This window comes from Phaethon lepturus, unplaced genomic scaffold, assembly GCF_000687285.1.
Source record: "Phaethon lepturus isolate BGI_N335 unplaced genomic scaffold, ASM68728v1 scaffold48444, whole genome shotgun sequence".
In the NCBI taxonomy this organism is placed as follows: Eukaryota; Metazoa; Chordata; class Aves; order Phaethontiformes; family Phaethontidae; genus Phaethon; species Phaethon lepturus.
Window position 1 is genome coordinate 5640 of NW_010536455.1, and position 15891 is coordinate 21530.

The 15891-nt window shown below is 36.1% G+C and overlaps 1 protein-coding gene across 1 annotated transcript; it reads left to right on the forward strand.

Annotated features, from left to right (window-relative positions):
* The first annotated feature begins 1348 nt into the window (after positions 1-1348).
* KDSR (3-ketodihydrosphingosine reductase) lies at positions 1349-15501 on the forward strand. The gene is given in 10 exon segments (XM_010286160.1): positions 1349-1393; positions 1724-1813; positions 2942-2998; positions 6080-6145; positions 6299-6394; positions 7512-7703; positions 9905-9988; positions 12579-12662; positions 14531-14632; positions 14988-15501. Coding segments are annotated over 10 exon segments (936 nt in total). The 3' UTR covers positions 15108-15501.
* Positions 15502-15891: the final 390 nt, after the last annotated feature.

Here is a 15891-nt window from a genome sequence, read left to right on the forward strand (position 1 = left end):
GGTTAATGTAGTGTGAAGCTAATCTTGCCGAGAGCGTCAGTTAGAAGCTAATCTGAAGCAGCTATCTCCAATAATAGAGAAAGCCTAAAGAGCTGAAATAGTGTTTGTGGATGTTACACCCATCCTTGGCCCATTTATGACTGCAGACAAACCAGTCGGAAACCATGGACCATGTTGTAAATCTTTGTTTGCTGGGATTATTTGACTTATACTAAGCAATTTTTGAAGGTTGGTGATAAAATACTCATGAAAGAAGAGTTTAGTGACTCATGGGAATGTACTTCCGATTTTACTGCCTCCAGGTATGGAAGGAATTTTTTAAGGATAATGCATCTCTGAAAACAAAACTGTGAGGCATTGGCAGATGAGGAGACAACGCAACGCTTTTGATAGTGTGTGTAGTTAAGAGGTTGGAGATCTTTGCTCTTCTACTAATTGACTCAATGCCTCCATTTTCTCGTACTTAAAATGGAGGTTATACCTTACTTCCTATGAAGCCTTTTGAAAGGTTTTGGTAAAAAACAAAAAATGGTGCTTTCCAGAGCAAGCTGAATCACTTTTTTTTCCAATTATTATGAAGCCTGTATTTCAGAACTCATTTCATCAACATAATTTTTTTACAATATCTGCTTCTAGACATTTTGTTCCAGTGTTTTCTCAATTATAGCCTCTTAATATGCTGTTAAAAGAAAATTCAAATAAATTTGGTTTATAAGGAAGGTATCAGTGTTTGTTTAAGGACTGAAGGCACATGCAGACTGAGGCTGGGCTTAAATGAATGTGTCAACTAAAGGCAGTGTCAGACAGGCAGACATTTTTATTTTAGTCAAAAAGAGAGGTAGGATTGTCATCTACACCTTGTTCCACATGGAGTTCATAAGTGGGTTTACTGAGGGTAGCGAGAGAGATGTTAAAGTGACTTCGGCCTGTATATTGGTATCATTTGGCAGTGTATCCTCCAGCAACATACGATGCAGAGCTGTAGTCATCACCCTACATTTGTCTATAGATGAACTATTAATTCCCTGTTTGCGTAAAAGACTATTCAGTGTTACAGTTCAGAGGAAGAAAAAGAAAAGATAATAGAAGTTTAGATACTGGCATCTCCACAGAACTGCTGTTGCAGGATGGCATGGATAGTTCAAGGTCCAGACTGGGGGACTGAGAAATACTCTACAGGGAGCCAACTGTTGAATTAATGGAGTTTTTTTAATAAGGAAGAATGTATTTTCTGTTTATGTTTATGTGATTGTATCTTCAGCAGGCAACCTACAGTTGTTAATTTTACAAATAATTTCTACTGTGACCAGGTATGGAGGGGCAGTGTATAATCGCATTGTTATGGCTAATGTTAATAGTGATTTCAAACTTTTAACTACTTCTGCTTTTAGAAGTAATATACAGAACTTTGTCAAAAGCATGTGAGAGAGCCCATGTGGGAGTGGATCTAAGTGTGCCTCGCATAAGAAGTGAGCAAAAAAAATACCACTGAGGTAAAATTTGTTTGGGGTAGAAACAAATGATCATCGATCTGTTCAGATCTAATTTTTCATTCATACTCAACAAGTAAATTAATTTTAGTGTATCTTGTGTATTCATACCTCATTGGGTGATATTTTAATCATAGTATATTTTTAGACTTTTCATTTGATTTGACTCTTTATCATATGGGAGAAGGGATGAGAATAGTGGACTAACACTGCCATTTTCAAATAACTTCTAGGTAACTGGAGGCTCCAGTGGAATTGGAAAATGTATTGCTATTGAATGTTACAAGCAAGGTGCTTTCATAACACTGATTGCAAGGGATGAGGTAAGTGTATGTGTATTTTGCTGGTTAAACTGTCCCCAGAAGATCTGTATAGGTGGGGAATAATTCTGGAATTGATAATTATTCATACTTTCTTCAGTGTATATTGTAAGAGGACCCTAAGCATTGCAAATTACTGCATTTGAGTAGGAGAGGTGTCTGCCTTTTTAAGGAGGGTAGGCCAACATGGAATTTGCGATTAGCTTGCCTTAAAACACTGCCAGTGCTATCGCTTCTGTTAATGGCATTGATTATTTCCCTGTCTAGATCTGTGGCAGAGGACAAAAGCAGGAGAAAAACCCATATTCTTTAAAACTGTAGTAGCTGTAGTTTTACCTACAGTAAGTGACAACTGACGGATTAAAGACAATTCTTAAAGTTCACAGAATATTTTGGTGTCTAATCAGCATTATATCATATGTTTTACTAGTGAAAAACTTCTTCAAGACAGCTTTGGAGGAAAAAGGGTTACTTTTTTTTTTTTTAACTAAGAGGTATTCAGAAGTTAGTTGGAATGACTGTTCTTATAATGGGTTGTTATTTTCTTTGTAGATAAAAAAATAATTATTCAGGAAACAGAAGCCCTTTTTCAGAGGGCCTCAGTCCCAGCTGTATGATAATTTACTTGCACTTGACAACTTATTTTGTATAACCTTGAATGCAGCCAGAATTAACAGTATTTTTCTTGAAAGGAGTATAACAATATGAATTTACTGATCTTTAGTTTAATTTTTATGATAATTCCATGACAGTGATTGTTCTTCAGAATAGTTTATGTAACGTTACATAAATATAAAGTAGAACCAAAATACAGAAGAAAACTTAATACCTACAGTCTTAGGTGCTCTGTGCAGTTGTAAGAAATAAAAACATTAAATCTATTATAGAAGTCGTTACTGGCTTTAGAAGATGAAGTAAAAAACAGGTAAGTGAGTTCTTGGTAGCTTGATGGAGTTCATGTTTCTGTCACATATACATAAATCTGTAAAATGATAATAGTAAAGTGTTATAACTAGTTGAGGATATCTTTTTGGGGTTTTAGGGAATTTGTTTTTAAGCGTTACTGAAACACTGAGGGTAAATATTGCCCTCAGAATGGCAATGCTTTAGCTGTTTTTGTATCCATTTCAGAACAAGCTGTTGCAGACAAAGAAGGAAATAGAGAAGTATTCTGTTAATGACAAGCAGGTAAGATCACTGCTAACAGTGGCTGTTGCGTGTTTTAAGATAGTCACTACAATATAGGTAGTTCAGTAGTCCTGTCTTTAAAACAAAGCTGTTTGACAAAAAGGAGTGAGGAGTTGGTATTTGAATTAAAAATACCAATCTACTTACATGAGATGTTCTGAACTCTGCTACATTTGATGTTGCCTAGCCTAGTGCATTAGTCTGTTTTTCTTAGCGAAAAAGTTTGATGTCTTTAGCTGTAGGTGTAGTACGCTTTTTTTGATAGCTGCAATTTAATGTTGATATGAATGTAATCACTTGATAAACATTTTGTTCTTCAAGATGAAGTGGAAGAACCAAATTTTTTAAAATCTCTCACTTTTTGCAATTCATGAACACAGCAGTTATCTTGGGATAGAAGTTTAGATACTTGTTTCCAGGTTTAGTTCACTACATCATACTTGTATTCCTTTTCCTCACAAAGTACTGTAACAGATACACAAGTTACATTTGTGAAGTTCTGAGACTTCTAAACACTGAAGCTGCTTCAGTGAATAGATGGTGCACTTGTGCATAAAGACACTGTTTTAGAGCTTGTGGAGATACTAGCTTAAAATAGGTAAGCTTGCTATGTTCAAAATATGCAAAGAACAGAACTGGAAAAAGCAGGGATTCTGGGGCAGAGCTCACACTGGAACAGCAGATCAGAAACTGGGCAGTGAGGGTAGCTGAACAGAGAGAAGCTGTACAAAAAGATTGCTAAAGTGTAGAGAAAGATGATGTCTGATATGGATCACGTACACAGAGACTGTTAACATTTAGTAGATGTTGAGCTAAGAGACAAAGGTCCTCAGGAAAGACTACTTTTTAGGTGAGTGTATGCTCTCACCGTTCAGCTGTTGGATTACACGTGAAACCAGGTTACATTGACAGCTGGGGTCTGGCATCTATGTACATTTTAGCATTTGACTTTGCAAATGTTCTTTTAAAGATTTATTTAGTGTTGACAGTGCAGCCTTCCTGCGTATAGGTGTGCAACGAAACAGAATCCTTGCCCTTACAGGTTTTTTTGCAATTTTTTTTTTAATCCCTTTCCTATTAGGGCAATAAGTTACTTCACTGGGAGTTGAATTGATCTTTTATTGTGAAAGCTTTATTAATGATCCAGTACCATGCAATATTTAGAACAAAAGGTGAGGAACAGGGCTGGGGATACTAGGCTATTTCTGGCAGCATATTCTGTGTCCTAGGCATGGATCTATAGCATATGCTCTGGAGTGAAGGTAATCAGTATATTGTAGCAGAAGAACATATGATAATAGAAGAAAAGAGGTGAATTGTATAATGTGGCAGTAGTCAATAAAAGCCATGGTAGTTCCTGAGTATGTTGTTCACAGTATGAATAACTAATCTATGCAACCTGATGTATTAACCAACTGCTCCAATTTTTAACATCATCACTGATCTTGCAAAGACATCCAGATAATAAATCAACATTGTTTTTGTTCAACTGCTATTTTGTTCTCAAACTTACGGAAAAGGTAAATATTTTCAAAATGTAATAAACGCCCTAAGGGAAGATGCATGCAGACCCACCAATAACTTGTGCCACAAGTTCACTCTGATGTCCAACTACACACAATGCTGGGAGGCAGGAATAGCCAACCTGCTGTACAGGAATGGCAAGCAGATTCTGTTTACGCAGCTCAGAAGTGTTGCAGTCTGACCAGAGGCAGAACTGACAAATGACTAGCTGCCAAAGCAGTTAGTTACACTGTGGTAAGCTTTTTTTTTTTGTGCGTATGTGTGTCCACATACCCCATGACAAGTGGTCATGATGATACTTGTTACAAACTGGTGATGACTTTGTTTTTTTTCACCTCAAACTGATTTTAAATGAATTGACCAAAGTAACAGGGTAGAAATTGGAACAAGAATACAGGAATACCTCCTTTATTGTGATATGAGATTGCTTTTCCTTTTAAGATGATGAATGGCCCTGAAGCTTTGCTGATTGCTAAGCAGAGAGGGTAGCTTATTTGTCAATACCTCGCCAAGCTGGAGTCTGTAGTGACCTTACAGTTTGGAAGTGGTAACCCACATGCAGCGCTTCCTTTGGCCAGAAGTTGGTTTCCAAGTGCTTCAAAGCATAGATTCTGAGATCATCTTGCTGAAAAGAATCAGTAACTTTCAAGAAAAACAGGGCCTAACTTTTAGCTGCAAGAAAACTTAGATATCATGGTCATCTGTTTTTTGTCGTCCTATGGTGTCCGCCACGCTGGGCCAATGCTTATTTTTATATTTCTGCATCTTTCAAACTAAAATCCATGATCTCTGGTTTCCAGTCAAGGAATAAACATACACACATTACTTCACTTTTTAGATATTTATGATACTGTGCAACTAGACAGTTTCTCATAGAATTTTTATTTTAGTTTTGTCCTTGACGTGTCCCAATTAAATAGTGTGCAACTAAGTTTACTATTGTCTTTCCAAAAAAAATTATTAAAAAAGTGGGTAGCATGCATTGCCAGTACTGAAGTTAGGAGGATTTTAACACTTGCTATATAGTTTTTGGAAACTTTTTTTGCAGTAATGGTGTTGCAGTTTCAGAGCAACAACCGTGCCTTTCTATGATGTGGGAGAAAAATGTTTTTTCTTAAAGATAAGCCTAAGCTATGTAAACTGATTGACTTGTGTTTAGTACTGGTGAAACATAGATGTAGCACTGGGGAATTTTGACTGCCTTAGAATAGTTTTCACTAGACTTTATGTAAATAACTCAAGTCATAGTGTGTCTTAGTACAGTAAATTAGAAATGTTACTTTGCACATGAGTAGCTGCTTTGAAGATCCTGAAGTGCTTATTTGTTCTTAATATAATCTTTGTTACACTAGAATGTGTGTGTGAGGGGGAGGAGCTTGGAGAGGGCAGGGGCTGCTTTCTCCAGTGTGGGAGAAGTGCAAACTGTTCTGTCAAAAAGACTTGCTGTTTTTCTGGAAAAGATGTATCACTGAGTTTTGTTTCATTTTGAAAGGCTTGGACTCCACAGTTACTGGGCTTACTGTGTTGTAAAAATGTTCTTTCACTTTCCTTTTCTAGGTTGTACTATGTATTTCTGTTGATGTATCTAAAGACTATGAACAGGTGGAAAATGTTCTAAAACAGGTGAGGAAGTAACTGATTCATCTATGTATCTTAAGAAGCTTATCTGTGTATGATGTATTTCTAATCAAAATAGTTTCTTAGAATGATACTGTGCTATAGGAAAGTTATTTTTTTCCTGCTAAGGAACATCTTAACCTATGTCCCTTCTTCCAGGCTCAGGAGAAGCTGGGGCCAGTTGACATGCTTGTAAACTGTGCAGGAACATCAGTTACAGGGAAGTTTGAGGATATTGAAGTGAATTCTTTTGAAGTGAGTGAGCATATTTTTTATTTTGTGATTATTTCTTATTCAACCGTTCTAACAATTAGATTGCATTCCTGAGTCTTTGCTGACTTTGTATGAATAGTGTTACACTTGATTTATGGTAGCTGTCAGAATTAGAATGCATCTTTAGATTTGTGAGGATTGCCTCTAATTTCTCATCTAACTGTTAGCCCATTGACAGGTGAGAACAGTGAATTCCCCCTCTGGGATAGAGTCCTCAAGATGGCAAAAGAGCCTGGCATGTATTTTTATAGTTTAATGCACTCGGAAGGGCACTGAATTTCACATGGTCTCATTTTTTTTCTGGTGAAGATATTTTTTTTAGATATATATTTTAACCTGCCTAAGAAAAATTCAGCTGTTATCAGTGTTCAACTCTGAGGCACACAAATTGTTTGCAGCTTGAGAGGCTGCTGCTCTGATGAAAAGACAAAAAAAAAAAAAAACCCAAACCCCTGTATTTTGATTACTTTATACCTGCACAGCCCTCAGCTCCCCAGTCATCTACAGATCACATTGAATCATCTGAAAATATTAAATGGGCATAATTTCATAATACATTTAAATCATCCATTATGTTGCTTGTATAGGCTATCAGTTGTGTTTTAGGTCTTCTAGAGAGTGACATTAAAGACTTTCCCTTATCCTGCCAAAGAGTAAAACCTCTAGAATGCATAAATGCATAGAATTTTCCAGTTTCCTGTTTTAGAAAGCTCTTTAAACTTTCATTTCAGTATGTTTTCATATGCCATGTGTAAATGGATTGTTTCCTGGACACTGTTTAGGTTAGATTTTCCCTCAAATATTCTCTTTTCCTTGAAGGCCATATGGTTCACGCTATTATCAGTATCCTGGATGCTATTAAGACTTGTAGTTAGACTGGATTTCTTTTGGCTTGAAGTAAGATTTTTAGCTGTAAAACAGTTTATGAAGCTGTAGAATAGAAAACAATTATTGTTTTTTTTGCCAGCTGATTGAATTACAAATCTAGTGAACTTCATTGTTAAAGCAGACTGAAAGAGGGATTTTTGATACATAATGCCAAACAGCTGAAGGATTCTGAATCTGTGGCTAAAATACCATATTAATATCATTTGTACAGAGATTAATGGCAGTCAATTATCTGGGTAGTGTTTACCCAAGTCGAGCAGTAATTGCTACCATGAAGGAACGAAGAATGGGAAGGATTGTGTTTGTATCCTCTCAGGCTGGGCAGTTAGGCCTATTTGGTTATACAGCTTATTCTCCAACAAAGTTCGCTCTTCGAGGCTTGGCTGAAGCCCTGCAAATGGAGGTATGTGTGCAATAATTTAAGTATTTTTTATTGTAAACAAAAATCATTTAAATAGCTCTTTTTGTTTTGTATGGCACTGCTGATATCTCTGTGTTATGTTGGCCCTTTTTTTGGCAGCAGTACAATCCTATTGCTCTGCATGGGGTTGCAGAAAGTAAGCTCCTCTCAATTGCATAAGAGGGAATAGATTGAATCTGTTTCTAGAACTGAAGATGCTACATGTGCAGACTTTTTAAAAAACTTTTATTTTAATTAAAAGGACTTGGATTTTAAGTCTTTTGAGTAAAAGTCTTTTTTAAGGCTCTAAGTGCAGAATGATATTGAAGAGCCCATGGATGCATGAGGGTTGTCCAGTGATTCCCAACTTGTTTGTGAGGCCGTGGTAAGTGGTATACAAACCATATGAAACAGTAAAACTTGCAAGCTAGAATTTGAGGATTGTCCACAAAAAAAAAAGTGTTGACAGTGGTTCACCCTTCTAAATTTTTTTATATAGCTGAGCTTTTAAAAATGTAATGATCTAAGCTTATGCTTAAGTCAAGGCTAAGAACCAACTAAAAACTTTTCATTATTCAATGGAATGATGTTGGTAAGTAGATTGTAGTAAGACAGGTAAATGATTTGAAAATTACTTCCCTTATTCTTCTGTTAAGAATGTATATTTTAGTTGTTAAGTGTTTATATAGTGTCTGTGTTTGGTTCTAGACCCTTGCATAGTCCCTGTTGTTACCCTGTTCAATGTAGTTGTATGCCTTGATCAGGCCAAGAATGTGGGGTAAAACTGCCTTTGATTGCTTCTGGCCTGCCAAATAGAACAATGTGACTGCAGGGTCTTTCTCCAGCCTGGTGACAGCTTTTTTGTGAAGAATGAATTATTCAAAACTAAAAATAGGGTGTTTATGGACCTGTGATGTGGTATTTCAGTAAGTGATTTCGATATAGAATGTTCCACAATATAAATGATAAATTATTAGCGTTTCACAATACTTTGCTTTATCTCTGCTATGAGGACAGGCTGAGAGAGTTGGGGTTGTTCAGCCTGGAGAAGAGAAGGCTCCAGGGAGACCTTATCGCAGCCTTCTAGTGCTTAAAGGGGGCCTATAAGAAAGATGGGGACAGACTTTTTATCAGGGCCTGTAGCGATAGGACGTGGGGTAATGATTTTAAGCTAAAAGAGGGTAGATTTAGACTAGATCTAAGGAAGACATTTTTCACAGTGAGGGTAGTGAAACACTGGCCCAGGTTGCCCAGAGAGGTGGTAGATGCCCCATCCCTGTAGACATTCAAGGCCAGGTTGGACGGGGCTCTGAGCAACCTGATCTAGTTGAAAATGTCCCTGCTCATGGCAGGGGGTTTGAACTAGATGACCTTTGAAGGTCCCTTCCAACCCAAACTATTCTGTGATTCTATGATTAGCCTTCTGAATATTTTCGTTAAAAGCTTCTTTATTTGTATTGGAGTATAGGTTTGCATTGTAGTAGTTTCTGAGTAGTAGTGCAGTAAGTGATGTAATTCTGTGATGCATACATACAAATACATAACTAAATGCAATCCTTGACGTGACACCTTCATTTTTCCCCTCACGTTTTCTACTTTTTTTTTTGTCTCCTTAGACTTTGACCCCTTGCAAGTTTATACCATGGGTTGAAAAGCCTTATCACTTGAGTATACCTCCTAAAGATGTCAAATTTGAGTTTTATAATTTTGTTGTGTTTTTTTCTCATATTTGTCCAGCAGTGAAAATATGTTGACATAAACAACAACAAAAAAGCATGCTAATAAGCCTTAGTGAAAGCCTTTTTGGCCTTGTGTTTATGAATGCTGGGTACTGGTGCTTGGCAATGGTTTAGTTTTGTTTTAAAATTTAAATTGGTAAAATTTTAGAGCTAAACTATATTCACATTCCTCCTAAATATCTCAAAGTTTAGATTCATAAAATAATTTACATTGAATGACAAGTTTTTAGATACTTTTATTAAACAAAACACCACAACCATCTCTTTAAAATCTTTGCTGTTCTGCTTTCTCATTTGACAAAGGCCTGCATCTTGCAATTGGTAAATATGAGGGTGACTTAACACGGGAAGCAATTTAAATTCATGTTTGCTGTATTTCTTTGGTGCAAGAGAAATTAATGAAGTTATGAGGGATGTATAAAGGCTGTCCGCATTAAGATAACACTTAACTTTTGTATAATACAGGTAAAACCTTATAATATCTACATAACGGTGGCTTATCCTCCAGATACTGACACACCTGGCTTTGCAGAAGAAAGTAAAACAAAGGTAAATTGTCCTTCAGTAATACTGTGATGGTTTTAAAATGTCACTTCGTAGTAAGCAATGCATTTCAGACTTCATTCACTTCTGTAGTACTTTTGAAATCAGTGCATATTAAGACATTAAGAAGTACTTTTAAACACTTCAGTTTTATCAGCTTAACTAGTTGGAGTTAAATAGCTTGTGTAAAACAACTTTTGTGTGGTTTATTGCTCTGGCTTTAAATGGAAGAACTATGTGCCTTTAATATCTGAAACGCTGTAAAGTCTTTCTGCACACAGTCGAAATACTGTTGTGGAATGGTAAACTGTAAAACCACTATTTGTTTTGATATCAGAGCTTAATGACCCAAAAGTAATATTACTATTTTTCATCTTTGATAAAATGCAGTTGTTCTGATAGATGTGACAGATCAAAATAAACCTCAATTCCTTCAATGAAGTCTGCAAACTAACCATGCTGTATGAATATATGTAATGAAACAATTCAGCAGTGGCTATTGTCTAGTATTAAAATAGGAAGCAAAGTCTCTTGCATTGTGTTTGTAGTGCAAATGACAGTATCACTTTTCATGAGGGGTGTGTCAGCAGTAGGCCTTTTTCATTTGGCTTACCTTAGAAGTTAAAGTTTTGACCTTCAAAAATTGTTGCCTCTTACCATTTGACAGGTCCCTGCACATGAAGTGTAATTCCAAAAACTACATTCAGGTCCCCTGTTCCAACTGGAGTATCAGATAACCAGAGAAAAATGTGTCTCTTTTTATTTCCATACAGTGAACTAGAAACCTGATATCCAAGGAGATCAGCCTTTTCAAGATGCCCCATCATGTATAACAGGAAATTGGGGTTGAATTCCATTTTGTCTTTCACCCTTTCTATAGGAATCAGTAGAGATTGTATAACACAATTCGTACTTCATAATTTCCTGATATAGATATTCTGTATTAAATGTATACTCCCACACATCCATATAAAGTGAATTAGACATCTGCAGATACTTGTATAGCTTGCATATGCTCTAGCTTTTTTTTTTTTTTTATTCATAGTAGCCTATTTCAGGGAAATATAGTCACCAGCAAAATGCACTGTTCGTCTAAGATTTCCCTTTGAAAGAGATTAAGTGAGATTTGTCTTACCTGTCAAAAAGGTATTGTCTTTTAAGCAAAGACTTATGCTTCCTTTTAGCATATATGAAGTCTTTGAGTGATTTGCTCCTGTTGTGATACTGTACCTTAAATCTCTGCAATAGTGCATTGCTCTAACACTTTAGGTATTCAGTTATTATTGTTGCATTTATTTAATACTACTTAGTTTAGAATATCTGTCTCTGTAGTTTACATCTCATTAGGACTAGGCTATTTTTCTCTGTAATCACTCAATATAGTTAAAGATGATGTCAGGAATTAGAATACATCTTTCCTGTGTTTAATCATTAAGCTTTTTTGGGGAGCAGGAGGATAACTGCTTTATAAATGACAACCATGCTTTAGCTGCTGACCAGCCAAATCAAGTATTTAATCGTTGATTTCTGCCTGCCTTTTTCTCAACATGTCATTAACTTTAGCTGTTGCTTCTAAACAGCTGCTGATTTCTTTTTTTTTTCCCCACAAACTTACATTATTGTAATGTTGACAACCCTATATCTCTTTCAGATTTGGTTGATACTGGCCAGTAAGCTCAAGGGTACATAGGGGTTATGAGATGGAGATCTGATGACATAAGCCATAAGCTGTAGGAAGGCGTGTAAAGGGCGTTTGTATGTGATTTCTGCTGGCAAAGACACATTACAACAAGTTGACTTGTAACCAAGCACTCTTTCTCCCTAATTTAGTGCTGTTTTTTCTTTGTAAACAGAACCATCTATCTTAACGTATTTAAATAGCTTGCTGTGCAGCTAGCTCCATCAGTTGTTTTATTTGTTAAAAGGACATGAATGATGAACATGCTTCTAAATACTTTAAAGCATATTTTTGCTATTTGTTTTGGTAGCAGACTAGACTTGTTTTGTGGGTTTTTGTGTTTTGTTTTGGGATTTTTGTGAAAGAAATTGTGATTGCTAAAATAATGGCCATAATTGCTTTTTTCTAGTGAGGTAAAGTGGCATAAATGCTCTCAAGCATGAAGAAATAAAACGCAGTGATGGATTTTGGCGGGTACCAATGTGTGGAGTTCGAGAAATTAAAAAAAAAAAAAAAAAAGTATAAATTTGTTTTGTAGGATTTAAAAATGTTTCAGGCCTATCTTTTACTTCATTTCTGGCAAAAAACATAAAAGAACTAATACAGGTGTTGAGGAGCTTCTGCTGAAAATAAAATACTTGGGGGAAAAGAACCACTTTTTTTTTTTTTTTTACGGTATATTACTAATAAAATATAAAAAAGTACTACTCAAGGAAAAGTTGGCATTTCCCCTCATAAAATTAGACTTATTTATGAAGGTGCTTTTACCTTTAAGTGAATGTTTTAGGTGACAGTATGATACCACTTGCTAACAGTGATGTCATCCATCACAAAAGACCAAAAACCAAAATTTGACCTTCATGTTTTTCTCTCCTGTGTGATGTTGGTCAAACTTACATTGGTGTTTTTCTACTAAAGCCCTTAGAGACGAAGCTAATTTCTGAAACCTCATCTGTTTGCCAAGCAGAACAAGTCGCCAGAGTTATAGTCAAAGATGCCATAGTAAGTAAATTATCTTTTTTTTAAAGCGTGATGTTCTCTGGAGAGACTAGGATGGTATGTAATGCTTATTTAAGACTGTGAGACAATGGCTAAGCTAAATACAAAATCAATTTACACAAAACAGTACTCTGCTGGTTAGTTTAAACGAGAAGTATTTTCTTTATTCATCTTTTGCCACCGTGCCCACAAATTATTTTATACAATCTCTTGGAACTGAAAAGTATCTGAAGTTGTATATTAGAAAGACCAAAATGATGCATCAGTATGATGCAATGTCTCAAAGGCAGATTATGACTGACTTTAAACCATTAAACTCTATTGACTTTGTATGTGTCAAATACCATTTGTCTAACCTCAAAAGCCTGTTGGACTATCTTATTTTTCTTGAAGATGAGTTTATATAAAAATATTTTTACAATAAATGAAGGCAGTCTAGCCTTTTTGGCTTGTAATGTCTTAAGTATGTGATTCATGAGCGATTAAAACATGTAAAATGCTGCTCTTAGGGTTAAAGATATACTGGCTTTCTGCAGATTTTTTAAAATGTTTTGTGTTATGGATTGCTTGCATATTGAATAAAGCACCTCAGAGTAGAAACAAACATGAAATTTTATGTTCGATCGAATCCTAAAATCTGTAATTATTTTACAGTTCCAAACACTCTTGATCTTCAACATGATTTTACATCAACAGCAGGTGTTCAATTGTGAAGTGTTTACAGTATTTTCACAAATACAGCACATAAACACAAAATTATGTCTGGTTTTGGGGTGGTGAGTTTTAAAAGCAAGTACTACCTCACATAGCATTCTGCTTTAGTGCTTAAGGAAAACTAATCTCCTCTCTAATCTTCTTAAGCATCTGATATTTCTACGCTATGCTTTCCAGCACTTTGGATGATACATTAGTTGAGCCATGTTCTTTATGCACTCAAGCCATCAGCTGAGAAACTAAAGTAGAAATTAAAAAGTAACTCTGTACTGTAAGAGCTCCCAGTCCTTTCAGGTGTGTGGGAAATAACCAAATCTCATAGCCTCTACTACTTTGCGTAGATTCATTCCTAACCCTAATTCAGGAACACCACCCCCTCCTTTCATTTCTGCATTCTGTACATTTAGTCCTGCAGTGTTTCAGAAAGTCTGTTTTCCAGCATAAAGTCTGCTGGAAACACACGGGAGAAACCTAGGAGTCAGAGCTATAGAGCTGCAATTTTCCTCATGAGTAGTGAAGAACCAAATGACCAAACAACTTTTTCCTGGTGTCTGTCCCCGCTCTTCTGCCAGCTGAATTGCTTAGCAGGCTGTGTATCTCACGGTTCTGCAGAGGGCTAGTTAAAAATCCTTGACGTAGATGAGGAGGACCTGTTATCTAGCAGTTGGAATACCCCCCCCAATATCATGTGATAGCAAGCTAATTTTGACAAAAGGCAAGCAATATTTTCTTCTACAATTATAGCAGTGATTAGTGATCTGACAAGAGGTAGGGTGTGATTCTGTCTCTGAAATAGTTTTACAGACGGGGAGACGATCATGCATTTTCTCCATCAGTACGTATGCTTCAAGAAGAAATAGAACCTTTGTATCTTGAAAAGAAATCTGCTGTAATTTAGGACACCTCACTTTAAAGAGAGGCTATCTTCCTTGTTCATTTTTAAGTGAATGCCTTTTGGAATGTTGCTGTATAGCACAAAATATTTTTTTAATCTTTTGATTCTTGATTGTGTTAATATTTTTTTACATAAAAATATTTGTGGTTAGTGAAATCAATCAGCTATATTCATCAAGAATAGCTGTTAAAATAAGACACATCATGATTTGCCACAACCTGGTAAATTACTTTTTCTTAATCACTGTTTTCATTCCATCCAGCAAGGGAACTTTAACAGCTCAGTTGGATCAGATGGTTACATGCTGTCGATACTGACAAGTGGAATGTCGCCAGTCACTTCTATTACTGAAGGTCTTCAGCAGGTAAGATCTGGGAAGGCCCTGTAGTCACAATTTCTTATAGTTTAAAATACTTCAAAATGTAGAACATTATGCGAACATTGATTATTTTTTCATCAAATGACTTTTAATACTGTGGAGACTCAGGTTTAGGAAACTGAAGTAGTATTTTCAATCTGAAGGAGCAAGTTGGTGGGAAAGCCAAGATTACTATCTGCTACTCAATCCTGAACTGTTACATAGTTATGATGGTTTTAATGAGCTTGTTTTCTTGAGATTATATAACATAACTGCCTGGAACTTTTTTATTTCATGAGGAAATAATATGCTGCGATCTGGGATCTTAAATGAATTGAAAGATGTTTCTCTCTGTTTCCAGGTTGTTTGCATGGGCATTTTTCGCATCATTGGCCTGTTTTACCTAGGAAGTTTTGACAGCATAGTTCGTCGCTGCATGATGCAAAGGGAAAAATCTGAAAGCGTAGATAAAACTGAGTAATCTTTACTTTGAACTGAAAGAAGAATGTCAAACAATCCTGGACAGCTTGCTGCTCAAGTGGGACTCAGTTTTTCTCCTGAAGGATTTAGACTGGAAGTACTTGCATATGTGACAGATGAGTCCCCTTAAAAGCTATGAAAGAAAACAAAAGTACAACTCCAGAAAATGCCAAACTATGCAAAAGTGTGAATGAGGAATAATTTTTTTTTTTTTTGGTGATTTGAGTTGGAGAGAATTGGGGGGGACTTGTAAGTGATCTGAGAGTAGAGTTTGAGAATGGACTATGTGTGGTAATTCTGGACAGATGCTTAAGTTTTCTCAGTTTGGTGCTTATGAACCAAAGTAAGTACCGTGACAGACTGGGCCAAAGTAGACTGAAGTCCCCTGAACAAGTTGGTACCTTTTGCTAACGTTTTGGGACTGTTTCTAATTTAGAATGTTAACTTTTTCTTTGGCCAAACTACAGATCCTTCTGTCAATGACAGCTTTCCTTATTCTAGCCAACATGCAACTGTGGAAACCATGGCAGACACATTTGTACGATCCAAGCTTTCTCAGTCTGGGAGTAATTAAAAAGTATGGTTTAATGTATGCATACTTTCTAAAGGGAGATGAAGAACCCGTTCCCACAGAGAAATGCTAGGAGGTGTGACCGGGTCTGTATTTCTTCTGGCCTTTGAAGTATGTTGTGAACAAAAAAAAAAAATCGAATCAGTATCAAGTGTGTTGATTATGACTTTCAGCATTTTAAGCCATTGAAATAATGTACAATTTTTACAGACAC